Raw genomic sequence first — 14,322 nt, 5'->3', positions numbered from 1 at the left:
CTCGTTCCCGGGGCCTCGCCGGCATCGCGCCAAACCCCGAAGCTCACCCTTTCACTGACACTTCGGGGGAAATGTGGTTTATGTAGCTGGCTGCAGGACATTTCGGCTGTGTCAGCATGAGGACACTCCAGAGCTCACACGTGTTTCCAGGACGGGAACACGCTTGTTCTGTGCGGAACACATTCGGCCTCAGGTGCCGTGGCCGCCGCGTCCAGGGAGGGACGGGGTGCAGACTCGGCCGACGTCGTGCACAAAACACCAGAGCAGCTCAGGGGCGTGATGAGGCCTGAAGGGACCACACAGGGGTCCTGGGAAATGGAAGGAAAGTCCGTGGGAAGAGCCAGGAAGGCCGTCAGGAGAGGCAAGCTGAGCTGAGGCCGGGGTGGAGGAAGAGCAGGGGACCCGAGGGCAGGGGGTGCCCGGGGAATCCCAGAACCACAGGGGACGTCAGCTGACCACAGGAAATGCAGCCGGCCACGGAGCCCGGGCCAGAGAAGGACACGGGCCAGGAAGGCCACGTGTGTCCGCGATGCGGCAGAAAATACTGGGCAGCTGGGAGGTGCGGGTGCAGCTGCCGGAAAGGAGCCGGGCGGCGTGGGCCCTGAGAAGGGAGACACCCACCAACCGGCTGAGAAGGGCTCCCGGCAGGTGCGACCCGGGCTCAGACGGAAAGGAGGAGCCCAGCAGCCCCTGCCAATCCGGGGCCTCGGGTGCAGACGGTGCCTCAGGCCTAGGAGGAGCCCCGCCCCAGGGCTGCCCCCTCCGACCCCGGCGTGCTGGGCACCCCGCCCAGCTGCAGCAGCTCGGAGCTGTCTGCATGGACCGAAGTTCCCATCCTCACCGCACCCCGGGCGGGGGATTCCTGCTGGCCCCGAATCGATCTTTGGTTGGCAGAGGCAGTGGAGATGCTCCCTGGGTGCGGACGGAGCAGCTGGGGGGCAGCGCATCTCAAGACCCTACGCTGGGACACGGAGACACGGCCGGGGGCGGGGGGCAGAACTCACACCGGACAGGTGCCGGTCGGGGAGAGGCCTCTTGTCAGCCCGTCTTCAGGGGGCCCCTGTCTGTGGGAGACCCGGCGGGCGCCTCGGACGCGGAAGGCAGGCGGGGAACCGGCAGTGCCCGGGAACAGGTGCGGGGGAGGGAGTGGGAGACAGGTGGGTGGGGAGCTGAGGGGAGCAGGGGACGTTCCACCAACGTGAGCCGGAAGTCCAGGGAATCGTTGTCACAGAGTCTTGTAGGCAAAAGTGTGAATTCCTCCACACCAAACCCCTCGTTTTACACATAAATAAAAGCCCCAGAAGGACTTTTGCACCTGAACTGACACCCAGCTGAGCCGAGTCACTCCACGGTTGAGCCCAAACAACAGAGGTGACGGAGAAGGGGGTGCCCGCTGGCCCACGTGGGCATGAACGTCCACAGCCGAGCTCACTCATGGCAGCGAGTGGGAGCGGCCCGGGGGCAGTGGGCACAGCGCAGGGACCGGGCTGGGACCTGCTACCGTTCGGGCCAGCACCGCTGGTCGCTCTGGGCCCCGCCCCCCCCCCCCCCCCCCCGGAAGGGCCAGAGGAGGCTGGGGCTGCTCAGCACACGGAGGAAATACACGTCTCCAAGTCCCTCCCGACCATCCGTCCGGGGAGCTGTGCGGGCCGATACGTAATTGTTAAATGGTCTAGTGTCTGCATTTACACAACAGGACAAACCAGCAAGGAAAATCAACGTTCGTGGTATGTTTTGCTCAAGCCAAGGGGGCCCGACTGAGACCCCTCGGCGCGAGAGCAGGATACAGGCCCCCCCTGCTGGGACGCCTCACACTCTGTGCTCCACCGGTCTTGGGGGCTGGGTGGGTGCGTTCCACACCCACGGCACGGCTCCCTGGGAGTGTGTGGGGTGGGGGGTGGGGGGGCGGTGGCTGCGGCCGGGGCCAGCCCCTCTGCCTTCCTGCCCGCCCGCCCGTGCTTGGCTCCTACTGCACCAGGGAGGGGTCCCGCCCGCCCCAGATAAACACCGTCCTTGAGAGGGCGGCCTTATCTGCCGGGCCGGCGGGGCGCAGCCAAGGCCTCCAGTGAGCGGCCCCTGAGGGCAGAACGGCTGGTCCCGGGGCAGGCTGCACCCGCTGCCCGGGGCCAGGGACGGAGGGAAAGCAAGGTCACTGCCAAGGAACCGGGGCTTCGGGCCAAAGGAGAAAAAACCCCAGGGGAGATTAAAGTACGAGCAGACACGGGCTGGTCTTCCCTCGCGGCGGGAGGAGCACGCTCAGCGGGGAACAGGCTGCGCCTGGCACGGCCCAGCGCCCGGCCTGGGGAGCGGCCGTGCCCGTGTTTACGCGCCAGGCGGGAGAGCGCGCACCTGAGATGCCGAGCCATTTCACAAACGGGAGACACGGATGTTACACGATATTGCTGGAGGGAAAGGGGCCCTTCTGTGTCCCCTCGGGCTGTTTTTACTGGAGGGAGACGGGAATCGGGTGCAAGAGGTTAGCACCTGCCCTGCTGCTTCCAGAAGACCCCTCGCCTCGCCTGGTTCTGGGGAGCCCCCCGCCCCCTCGCCTCACCCTCGCCCTCACTGTGCATCCCTGCATCTGCCTTTGGAAGCGCCTGGCTCCGAGAAGGTCTGGCCGAGTGAACGGGTAAATAAATGGACAAAGGAAAGAAAGGGTCGGTGCGGTTGCTTCTGCACGTGGCTGTCTTTGCAGGGAGAAGACCCCTGATGAGGTCACCGCACAGCAGGGGACCGCACACTGGCCCCGGGCCTGGCGCTGTGCGGCTGTCAGGGGCACGGAAATGCCCAGGTCGGGCTGTGATTTCTCGGTCCCCGCTGCCCCCGAGGCTGCACAGGTTCGTGGGAGGTTCTGGTGTGCCCGGCACCAGGGACCTTTCAGCCGCGTGCACAGCGGCCTGGACCCCGGCCGTAAGGTGAAAGAAGCAAAGACCGGCTATTCAGCAGCCGCCTGGCCTGTGCCACCCAGGGCGGGGCCTCCTCCCTCTGCCCGGTCCAGCCCTTTCTCCAGGAGGGGCCCCGGGCCCTGCAACCTCGCTGTTGCCTCTGGGCCCCGGGAGCTGCCACGACGCCCAGACCAGTGACACAGACAGACCGACAGCCACAGTGCTTCCGGAAGAGCCCGTTCTTCCCTGAGGGCAAGGGACAGAGGTGGGCAACACCGACCTCCCCCGCCCCCTCTCCTGCGACCTCCTGCTCAGACGTCCTCGGGCAGCCCTGGAGGGGCCCTGTGAGCCCCGGCCGCCTGCAGGAGGGCAGAGGGCACCGGCTGCGGACAGTGGCGCAACACAGCAGCCCCCGGGTCCGCGGTGACAGCACCGAGCAGCTGCACCAACGCCGGCGGCCACGGCTTTGGTTGCCTTGTCACTGAGGACACAGAGCCGGTCTGTCTGAGTCCTTGCTGGCTAGTGTTCTGCTGCTGGGCGAGCACGCAGTAACACGCAGTAACGCACAGTAACGCACAGTAACGCGCAGTAACGCGCAGTAACACGCAGTAACGCACAGTAACGCACAGTAACACGCAGTAACACGCAGTAACACGCAGTAACGCACAGTAACGCACAAGCCCCCGCAAACACGCACTTCCTGACCCCGGTGGATGGGCATTAGGGGTCCAAGTGTGTTCCCCAACAGCCATGTGGAACTCCTAGCCCCAGGACTGAGAATGTGACCTCACTAGGGCCTTCCCAGACCGTCAAGGTCAGACGGGATCGGGAGAGCGGGCCCGGCTCCCACGTGGCTGGGGACCGGCCACCTTTGCCTGTCGCAGTCTATCTCGACGATCACTATGGGGACAAGCCCTGCAGCACGGGGGCAGAGGGGGGGCGGCTGACAGACAGACGACATTCACTCCTCACAGTCCCGGGGGCTGCCAGTCCAAGGTCAGGGCGCCAGCGGAGTCAGTCCTGGGGAGCGCTCACTTCCTGGGTGACAGACGGCACCGTGTCGCTGTGCTCCCACGGGCAGAGGGCCTGCGGTCCCTTTCACCAGGGCGCTCGTCCCCTCCCCGCACCCCCCCCTTGCGGACACAGAGCGCCCTGCGTCTCCCGCTCTGCCCTGCGCGGGAGGTCGGGGGCAGGTGGGGAGCCATGGGGGGGGGGGGCAGGACGGAGGGAGCAGACACGGAGCCAGAGGCAGTTTCTGAGGGGCACATGAGCCTTTTTCCTCCTTTCCCTGGCCTATCCAGGCCTGTCTACCACCCTGGGCCGCCCCCCCCAGACCGGCTCGGCCCCCGGGGCCAGGCCGAGCGCCTCCCCGAGACGGAGGAGACAGAGGGCCGTGGTCTCAGTGGGGGGAGCCGGCGCTGCGGCGTCTCCCTCCACACCCGAGGCCGGCGCGGCCGGGCCCTGCCGCGGGACGGGGGAGAGATGTTCAGGGTCAGCCACCGTCTCCGAACGTGTCTCGGACGCCCCTGGGGTCCCCTCGCCCCGGATGACTAACCGCTGGCACGCTGCCACGGCCACGAAGCGCTGCGTGGCAAACACATCGCTGGGGCTGAGTGCGCCCGTGTGCTCTTGGTCACAGGACGGCCGGCCTGCCGCACCCCCCGGGCCTGCACACTCCCCAGAGCGAAGCTGCTCTTGAACCACACACCCTCCAGGTGCCTTTGAACGCGAACTTGCCCCCCAGACCGCGGGAGAACGACAGGGACCCGAGAAACCGGCTCCACCACAGAGACAGCGATGACGGCACGGGCCTCTGTGACTCCGTCACCCGCAGGCAGGCAGGGCCTTCCGCAGCAGCGGCCGCTCCGGCACGGAAGCCCACGCGGACCCACGCCACACTGCGCTTCCCGGCAGGCGCGCCTTCTAGGAGCTCTGGCCACCTCGCTCCCTGGAGCACCCCAGGGTTACAAGGCTGAGGGCGCCCCACGCTCTCCCATCCCTGAGGGCCCACCCACCAGCCCGACTGCCCTGTGTCCCCTGGAACAGACCCCGTGCTTCCATCCCGGGGTCTCTCTGCACCAGCACGAGCCCCCCCTGTCTCCACACTGCCCCGAGTCCCCGGCTCCCCACAGGCACGCCCGCCCCCACCAGCCACTCCCTCTCCAGACGGCTGGGCCCAACTCACTCTCAGATGGGCAGCTCACCTCCGCTGCTGGACTGTGGGCCCTGCAGGGCGAGCCGAGTCCGTCCCTTCCCTGCATCCTGGGGTCCAGGCATGGCCTCCAGCCAGCCTGCATGGCCACCGTCCTGGGATGCTGGGATTGGTGTCACCTGCTGCCCACTCAGCCACAGGGCCCAGGATGGTCCCAGTCTGGCTCCCGCCCCCCAGGCCGGAGCCGCGCACCTAGACGCTCGTCAGCCTGCACCCGAAGCTGACACCCGCCCGCCCTGTGGAGGGACGGCCGCTGGGTGCCTCGGCCTCCCACAGACAGAACACAGGGTGCCCTCGTGCCCTCGGGGCCCCTTTCCCCGAATGTCCCCTCCGGAACCAAGTTGCTCTACCTCAAGTTCGGCCAGGAAACAAAAATGCACGGAGGAAGTGCCACGCGGGGCCCGGAGGAAGCGCCAAACCGAACACACGTCTGCCCTGGTGAGACCCGTGGTTTCGCGGAGGAAGTAACAGGGCAGCGACAGAGGCCGCCAACGGCAGAGCTGCGGGGGCGATCGCAGAGGCCGAGACGCCCGCCTTCCTCGCCCCTGGGGCGCCGGGACTGGGTGTGGCCCCCCACGTCCGCGACTCCCCGGCGGCGGGAACAAGGTGAGGCATGTGCCGAGCCCGTGGGGATCACCCGGGGGGGTTCGGCCCCAACGGGGGCAGGGGGCTGTGAGAGACGAGCGGGGACCCAGCAGTGCCCAGCAGTGACGGAGCCCCACATCCCACCCAGGGGTGCTCTGTGCACTTCACAAGCTGGGCGCTGCGGAAGGGGCCCTGGCAGGGAGGCGACAGGGGTCAGCGGGCAGAATGATAAGGACACCAGAGAGGTCCGTGCACGGCACCCCAGACAGCCCCCTAAATCCTGCCTGGCTCCTGCTTCAGACGGCTATGCAAGAGAAGTCCCACTTCGAGAAGAGGCCGTCTGAGGCGGGGGTCTGCAGCCCCCCAACCCCAGCTGGGGGGGCGGGGCAACCAGCAGGCTGCTGGGCTTCGGGGGGATGTGGGTGAACCTCCTGGAGTGGGGGCCACAGGGAGCGCCACGGGGTGCCGTTCGGAATAACAGAGCCAGGCAGACGAGCCAGCAACACAGGGCAGGTTGGGAGAACCACGGGCCAGTGGCCCCTGGCCAGCGACAGATGTCCCGGATGCAGGGACAGACCTTGAAGGGATAAAGGGACAGTCCTCGCCATCGGCACGGCCCCCAGGGCCACGGGAGTCAGAGAGGCGCCCTCCCCTCGGGTGGCGGGGCCGGCACAGCCCCCCTCCTGCTTCACCCCCACCAGAGCTCCTCACAGGCAGCTGCCCCCCAGGTCTCGGGCACAGGAGCGCCCCCGTGCTGTCCTTTGGGAGCAGGTGAGAACGGACCCCCGGCCCCGCCCAGCACGTGCTGTCGGCACCTGGAGACAGGAACGCTCCCTGAGTGTTAACGACGGTCTCCCTCCAGTGCAGACACGAGGAGCCTACACCAACAATGAGAAATGCAGAAGGCACGAACCTAGAATGTAAGAAAGTGTCTCCCGTGCACCCAGCTTGTCTGCCCGCTCCTGAGAGCACCCCCGGCCCCGGGGGCCTGCGGGCCGTCCTGGAAGCGAGGTCCGGGCAGGGGTCCGACTCCAGGGAGAAGGAGGGTGGAAACCCCTCGCGGCGAACCATCCGCCCCGGAGCCCCGCCCTCGGCACCACGTGCTGGAGACTGGCCTCCCTTCCCGGCTGCGCCACGAGTCTCCAGCGGTGGCGGGGGACCCCTGCCTACCACGTGCTTGTCCGGGTCCCGGAACTCGGTTCGGCCCACACCTTCGTTTCACAGCTGCAGGATGGGGGGCCGTGCAGAGGTTCAGACCCTCGCCCGGGGCCACCGAGCTGGGGCACGCACGGGCTGTACCTGCTCTGTCCTTCGCGCCTGGTCCCCGGGAGGCAGGTGTGCGGGCGGGTGCTTCAATTCGAGGCGCTCGTCTAACCAGGCAGAGGCGTCCTGGAGTGTCAGTCCTGCAGACGTGCAGACGCAGGGGTCGGAGGGGGCGGGCCCCAGGGACGACCTCCTCCAGCGACCCTGCCAGTCTCAGGGAAAAGCACGCCCAACGTGCTGCTTGGGTGTGAGGCGGGAGGTCACCCGGAGCGGCTGTGGAGACACCCCACTCCGTTCACCGCCTCCAGGCCGCCTCTGCTACGCCGCACCCCGCGAATCTGGGGCACCCCTGCTCGGCCAGACGCCCGGAAGAGTCTGAGGACTGCACACTGTCCTGAGTGGCTCCAGCCTGCAGGCCCCCAGAGCCCCAGGCAGCTGACACACCTCCACGCCCCCCCCCCCCCCAGCTCGAGTGCACAGCAGGGACCAGCAGGGACCCCCTGGCCGGGGCCCCGGACCTCTCCTCCGAGTGTCCACAGTGTCCTCCGGGTCACAGGGGAGGCGAAGCCAGGAATCTGAGAGGCCTAACAGCTCTGGTTCCTAGCCCCAGAGAGAACAGGCCTCCTCCGGCCTCTCCCTCGAAGAGAAAGGCTCCCGGGAGGAGGAGAACCATGAATCACAGCGGGAAAACCAGGTGAGGCGACACCCAGCGCCTGCCCTGCGGAGCGGCACGTTCCCCGGAGGGGTGTCGGCAGCTGTGGCCGGACTGTGCGTGGGGCCCCCTCCGAGTCCCCCCTCTGAGCCCCGGGGAGCTCTGACTCAGCGGGGACCATGCGCTCCCCACCCGTGCCTCGCCGGGGGTGCCCGCTGCCCCCAGCACTTGGGCTCACCCTTCTGTAGTTCCCTTCCCCAGTTTAGTGGCACGAGGTTCAAGGGCCCCTTGAAACCCAAAACTTGCCAACTCCAGTTGTGTGGACCCGGGCATTCTCCCTGCCGTTCAAGTGAGGTTACTCGCATCCCGTGTCCTCACGGGGACCTCATCCACGCCGGCCCCGCTGGCGGCAGTGCCGGTGTGGGGGCCCACCCCCAAGGCTCACGCTCCACGCACCCCCGCCCTGAACGCAGCCCTGCCCCCTCCGAAGCAGGCTCAGCTCACTCCTCCCACTGCCACGGGGTCCAGACCAGAGCTGGCCTGGAATCCAAGGATTTCTTCATTTGTCCCCGTCTGCCCTCTCTGGGCATGATCTCTCCGCACTCTTAAAGAATAATTAAAGCAAAACTTAAAAAGAAACTCGGGAACTGCAGAAGACAGATCCTACCATCGGCCCCGGGGAAGGGAGCACATCACAGAGTTCCCCGGGCTCCAGCACCACGGGACAGCCCCCGGCATGCCCCTGTGCGCCCCCTCCCCTCCTCTGCAGGCAGCGACCCTTCTTACCGCCTTGGAGGGCTCCCCCTTCAAGCGGGCTCTCCCCCACACGGGCGGCCCTGGGCCTCCGCCTGGCCCCCCCTCCTGGCACAGCCCCCAGGCATCCGCACCAGCCCCCGTTCCGCCTGCCACTCACAGACAGGTTTTATCTCCTGGAGAGCCCCTCGCCAAGGGCCAGCCCTGGCCAGAGTCCCTGGATGTGCCCTCCCTCGGTCCCCAGGCCCCCCTCCCAGGAAGGAGCGACCCCTCCACCACCGGTCAAAGCAAGACTCGGGGCCACTTCCCAGTGCAGGCACCGAAGGCTACCCCAGGGCAGCAGGGCCCACTCCCGACGCCCGCCTGGGGCTCAGCGAGCTCCTCCGGCTCGCCCTGCCCCCCACCTGGCACAAGGGGACCACGGGCCGGGCAGAGACGGGCAGAGAGGGCACTTCAGAGGGACCGTCGTGGGACCTGTCTGCGGAGATCATCAGGGCACAGTGCAGTGGCCTCTTCCTCAGGGCCTGGGGCCTCCAGCCCGCACGGCGACCCAGGCCGGGCGCCCAGGATGGTGCGGGGCAGCCAGGGCTAGGACAGAAGTGGGGAGACCCGCGGGCACCGTCCCCAGCCCCTCGGCCCAGGTGGGCTTGGCGGGAGGCAGGCGGCCACGGTCCTGCGGGCTCCCTGGATGTGCAAAGCGGGGACGCTCCGAACGCGCCGCCTCCCCACGCCCCGGCGGAGTGCCCTGCCCGGCCCCCGCCATCCGCGGCCTGCGAGCGGCCACCCTCCGCCGGGCCAGCCCAAAGCCAGGGACGCACGCAACGCTACAGACCCGCGCGCGGGCCGGGGAGGTGGGACCCGCGGTCCTCAAGTGGCCGCGGTGCCAAGGCCCCCGCGAGGCAGGCCAGGGCCGGGCTTGCGCCCTCCGCACGGAGCCCACGCATCCCCACAGTGGACCCCGATCCGAGCGCCCGGACCCGCCTCCGCACGGCCCCATCCCTCGGTCCCCCTCCGCCGCTCCCGTCCCGAGATGCCGACACAAAGGGGACGCCGCCACCCACCTGGTCCCGCGCGGCCCGCGCTCCAGGGGCTGTCGCTCCTGCTCGGCCGCGGCAGGGCTGCAAGCGCTCCGCCCGCGTCTGGTGTCGCGGCCGGGTGTCCGCGCCGGGTTCCCGCCGCCCCGCGCCCGCGCCCCGCCCAGAGCCGCCCTTTCTTCCCTGCCCGGCCTCCAGCCGGGGCGCGCAGCCGGCGGGGAGACAGGGCGGCGGCGCGAACGGCGCAAATACGCGGGCGCGGAGTAGCCAGCTCCCGCCGCCGCCGCGCAGCGCCCCCTGCCGCCCGCCCTCAGCCGCGCGCGGGCGGGCCGGGCCGGGCCGGGGCACCCTGGGCTCCAGAGGGTGGCCCGCTGCCTGGGGGTGAGAATGACCAGCGAGGCTCCTTGCCTGGTTGCCACCAGAAGACAGTCCCCCAATGCCGACAGCCCCCCAGTGTCAGCAGCCTGGGGCCAGGGGGCGGGCTCATAAGCAAGCCAGAAAGAAATGGGTGCACCATCAGAGGCCCTTTCCCCACCGGCATCACGTGAAAGGTCTTCCCACCCCACTCCCTGGGTCCTTGGAGTGGTGGAGGAGAGGGGGCCAGGACAATCCACGCCCCGTTGTGAGGGCCCCCGCTGGTCCGAGTGGCAGGTCTTCCAAGGCAGAAGCCCTGCAGGGTTCTGTGTCACCGCTCCCCCAGGAGCTGGAAGTTACACAAGCGTCCCGGTCGCTCATGCATGCACACTGGACGCAGCGTGCTGGGGTTGGGCAGGAAGGACCCCTCTCTCCGGAGCAACCGGGAACCCCCTCGCACCCTCCCTCCACACCCTGCCTGCCGAGTCTGCTCTGAAGCTGCTCACATGTGACTGCCGTGTCACAGACCAGCGGCGTCACAGTGAAAAGCAAATGCCGTATGGAGGGGGTCACCTCAGTGGTGGCAAAGCAGGAGTTTGCTACTGTGTTCATTGAGAAAAGTAAAAGCACTTTCCCCGGCACCCTCCCAGAAAGTAGGGACCCTGTCTGTCCTGTGCCCCGCCGCGCCCGGCGCTGGAGGAGCGAGCCCGGGCGCTCACAGTCCTTGGGCGAAATAAATGCATTTGTTTTCTAGAACCTTCTGCGAACTGGTGCGTGCATGCGACTCAGGTGCAGATGCCACTGACCCTAGTGGGATGCTGGGGCCAGAGGGCAAGGCTAATCTGGTCTTTCTGTTTCACACCAGGAGACTCGGAGCTGGGGCACCGCCTCGGGGGCTGTTCCAAGGTCACGGCCAGCGAGGGGCGGAAGGTGGCCCTTGTGGCTGCACAGAGTTTTGGAAGGCCCCAGGGTTCTGCAGGAATGGCCAGACCGCATTTGGTGCCGGCCGGCGTCCCTGCGGGCAGACACGTAACGTTCCCCGAGCACCTCTGTGCTCCGGCACGCTGCCCGGCCCGGCTCTCGGGCAGGACCCTGTGACTCATCTGGGTCGCCAGACGCTGGCAGGAGTGTCACTGCCGGGCTGGGCAGAGACGACAGGCCAGGCACCTTCCTCGTGGCGACGGCTGAGCCACAGAATGAAGTCAGACGCGGCCCTCGGTCGCCGGGTCCCAGGAGGGTGTTTTAGGCTGTGTTGTCACTGCCGCTTGGTCTAGTTTGTTTTTTATTTTATTTTATTTATTTATTTTTACAGAGAGGGGAAGGGAGAAAGAAGAGAGGGAGAGAAACATCAATGTGTGGTTGCCTCTCATACGCCCCCTACTGGGGACCTGGCCCACCACCCGGCCCTGTGCCCAGGCTGGGAATAGAACCAGTGACCCTTTGGTTTGCAGCCCGCACTCAGTGCACTGGGCCACACCGGCCAGGGCAGCTGGGTCTCGTTCAAACTGACTGACGCCTTCATGGTAGAGCCACTGGGAGGGACGGTGTGGCCGGAAGGGAGCCAAGGGCGGGGGTGCCAGGCAGGCGGAGCCCACTGTCCAGTCTCAGACCGGAGAGCCCCCGGGGGCCGGGAGAGGGTGGGCCCCTGGAAGGAACGGGGGGGGGGGGCGGGCCAGCAGAAAGGACGCCGTGAGGAAGTCAGGCCTGGGTCAGGACACAGCCGCAGGTCGTGGGCCACCCAGAGCTCAATCCCCGTGGAAGCGGCCCCAGGTAGAGTGTCCCTGAGGTTTAAAGTAAGGAAAGGGGGTGGGCAGGGCACGGGTGTCACCCACGGAACAGAGACTGGGTGAGACTGGACCGCTGTGATGGGAGCTCGGGGCCTGCGAAGCCCCAGCTGCGTGGTTGGAGAGCGGAGGCTCTCAGTCCACACCCCCTGCTGGCCTTCTGGGCAGGGACTCGGCTGGACCTTGCATCAAAGGCCAACGGCTCAGTCGAGCCTGACCGTGCAGCGAAGCCTCCGAGAACACCCCAGGGGAAGGGGCTTAGAGAGCCTCCAGGGGGAGGACCCTGGGCCCACTCGGGGCCCTGGGCTGCTCCTGGGTTACACCCTCTCACAATGAACCGTGATCTCGTAAGGGACAGGAAGGGGCTGGGGACCTGGCGCTGCCTCCAGGGCGACAGCGCCTGAGATCAGCCGAACGGCAGGGTGCCCAGCTGGTGCGGAGCGCGGCCCGGCGTGGGAGGAAAACCACCCACATCGGGACGGCGGCGGGGGGGGGGGGGGGTGCAGCATCAGGCGCGCACAGGCCGCGACGGCTGGAGGAAGACTGAGTCCCTTCGGGCAGTTTCCCAAATCTCCCAGGAATCGGCTTGCTCAGTGCTTTGTTTTTATGGTTTTTTTTTTTTAGATAAAGTGAATTCCCCGAACATGAGAGACACTCACATTCGTCAGCGAGCATGTAAACAGCTCAAAACCAAACCCGGCGCTTCCCTTTTTCAAGCAGACTGGGGCGTCTGCCCCGCCGCCGGCTCCCCCCTCGCCCGCCAGCGTGGACGGTCGGGCCTGGGTGCCCTCCCTGCAGCCTGAGCCTGCTCCGCGGCCTCGAGCGCCTCCAGAGGAGCCGGGCAAATGCAGCCGCGCGTGGCCGCGGTTCTGCCGAAACGTGTGCGGCCGGGAAGCCGGGGAGAGAGCGAGCAGTGAGCCTCTGGCCGTTTTTATTGGCTTCCTTGTGCTTTGCGCTGTGTTTTCTAATATGCTTCTCATGTGTGATTTGTGGCGTCACGAACAACACGTCAAAATCCTCCTGGTCTTTGGGGCCCCTGCCCACCACGTCCGAGGGGGACCCGCTCTGCAGGACTCTGGGCCGTGTCCCCCTCCCTCCCGGAGTGGGAAGTGTCCGCCTCCTCGGGGGCCCCATCTGGCTGAGCGCCCCACCCCCTCCTCCCCAGGTGGCAGTCAGGGACCCGGCTGCCAGGACGGGGCACACCTGCTGCCCCTGGAGGCTCTTCATTGTCTTTAAGCTCCCGGACCTGCCCCCCGTCCCGGGGTCTTGGGGTGGGGAAGGCAGGGAGCCCACGGCCTTCCTGAGAAAGTGGGTGTTTCTAACCAGGGGTCAAGCCCAAGGAGGACCACTCGGAGTCCAGAGGCCTCGAGGGGGGCCCTGGGGCCAGGTGCAGGGCTCCCTCGGTGCAGAGGGCCGGAAAGGAGGGCAGGAGAGAGGGCAGGCGCCAGAGACGCGGCCCCGTGGGATTGTCGGGGCAGGCGGGGCCCCGGCTGCGTGCACACAGTGACACCACACGGACACGGAGAGGTTTGTCATGCAGGATAATAATTTATTTAATATATTAGAATATCTTATAATATGTCAGAACTACGTACGAGAGCATCAGATATAGAGCAACGTGCACATGGTTCCCCGCCCCCTCACACCTCCCAGGCGCTCTCAAGACCGAGCCCCGAAACCTCAGGACGCGAGCCGGCCCCCTCTCATCACGGCGGGTCACGCGGTCTCTCCAGCGGGGGCTGGGCTGCGCGACGATGGATCGACACTGCCCAGAGCCCCGCCGCCCCTCCGCCCGCCTGCGTCATCCCGGGGTCCTCCGTGTGGCCACACCACTCGCTCGCTCCCCAACTCCAGACGGAAGCCCGCCGCGGACCCGCGTTTCGGAGGACTCGGCCGAACCGTCTCACCCCTGCGCCCCCGTGAGAGGGAGCAGGCGCATTTCACACCACTTGTCACTGACTAACAGAGACGGCACCCTCAGAGCCCATGTGCTATCACTCACGTCTGATGTCTCCTAAGATACAATTTCAATCATAATATTAAAACATAACTTAAACAGCAATTAAAAGCGCGGAAAACATTCTGCCCCTTTCACCCTTCCACTGAGATGCCTCGGAGACATCGACCATTCACGTTCCCGATGAAAGGGGCACATTCCCTAAAACTGGATACTATACTTAACAGGATACTTATACTTAAAACTGGATACTTATACTTAAAACTGGATACTTATACTTCAAACTGGATACTTATACTAAAAAGCAAAGCGAAGCGTTATATAATTTAAATAGGTGCACTGCGGCGCGGCAAGCAGGAGGAGTGAGCGTGGGCTGTTGTGAACAACAGCCCTGAACCTCCCGCGGGGGGTGGGGGGGGTCCGGAAGGGAGCGGTGAGGTGCTAGCAGCTGGACATGGATTCAAGTCCTGTAGCTTATTTCTGATATGCAGCGTGTTTCTTAACCTGTTTTGTTTTCTGTTTCCCTTCGGGGAAGGAGAAACGCAGTCCTGTGTGGCTTGAGAGAGTCCACCCCAAGTCAGAGGGTCTGGGGTGCGAATCCCGGCTTCGCTTCGGGGGACGCTGGCGGAGCCCCCGCCCCGCGCCACGCGGGGCCTTGTGTGTGTGCACACGCATGCACACGCCTGCCCGTTCCCTTTGCCCTCACCCTGTGGAACGCTGGGAAGGCCGGCAAGATGCACACGTGCTCAGTGGAAAAAAACTCCTTCATGTTTGTGCGGATCGCAGCAGCAGCATAACTTAGAAACCATCAAAATCCGGGGGGGGGGGACACTTCTCTCACTC

General features: G+C 66.5%; 2 protein-coding genes across 2 annotated transcripts in view; one reads left to right on the top strand and one right to left on the bottom strand.

Moving 5' to 3' along the window:
- RNF144A (ring finger protein 144A) overlaps positions 1-9,624 on the bottom strand; it is a 68,082-nt gene extending 58,458 nt beyond the window's left edge. The window contains exon 1 of the mRNA XM_028516739.2: positions 9,412-9,624. The gene's annotated coding sequence lies outside the window, so the exon portion shown is untranslated. The remainder of the gene's footprint in view (positions 1-9,411) is intronic.
- On the top strand, positions 530-9,769 carry LOC114498745 (basic proline-rich protein-like). Its single transcript, XM_028514823.1, has 7 exons — positions 530-1,132; positions 1,562-1,656; positions 2,696-2,910; positions 3,201-3,354; positions 4,187-4,376; positions 4,601-4,799; positions 8,595-9,769. The coding sequence occupies exons 1-7, from the start codon at positions 530-532 to the stop codon at positions 9,767-9,769; spliced, it is 2,631 nt and encodes an 876-aa protein (XP_028370624.1).
- Positions 9,770-14,322: the final 4,553 nt, after the last annotated feature.

Source organism: Phyllostomus discolor, chromosome 6 (assembly GCF_004126475.2).
Source record: "Phyllostomus discolor isolate MPI-MPIP mPhyDis1 chromosome 6, mPhyDis1.pri.v3, whole genome shotgun sequence".
In the NCBI taxonomy this organism is placed as follows: Eukaryota; Metazoa; Chordata; class Mammalia; order Chiroptera; family Phyllostomidae; genus Phyllostomus; species Phyllostomus discolor.
This window is presented reverse-complemented; position numbering and strand designations above follow the sequence as displayed.

Bases quoted from the DNA above. Each gene is read 5' to 3' on its own strand.
- LOC114498745 (XM_028514823.1), top strand. From the start codon at position 530: ATGCGGCAGAAAATACTGGGCAGCTGGGAGGTGCGGGTGCAGCTGCCG. The intron at 1,133-1,561 runs GTGCGGGGGAGG...CCCCCCCGGAAG, and splicing joins CCGGCAGTGCCCGGGAACAG to GGCCAGAGGAGGCTGGGGCT. The intron at 2,911-3,200 runs GTAAGGTGAAAG...CCTCCTGCTCAG, and splicing joins CAGCGGCCTGGACCCCGGCC to ACGTCCTCGGGCAGCCCTGG.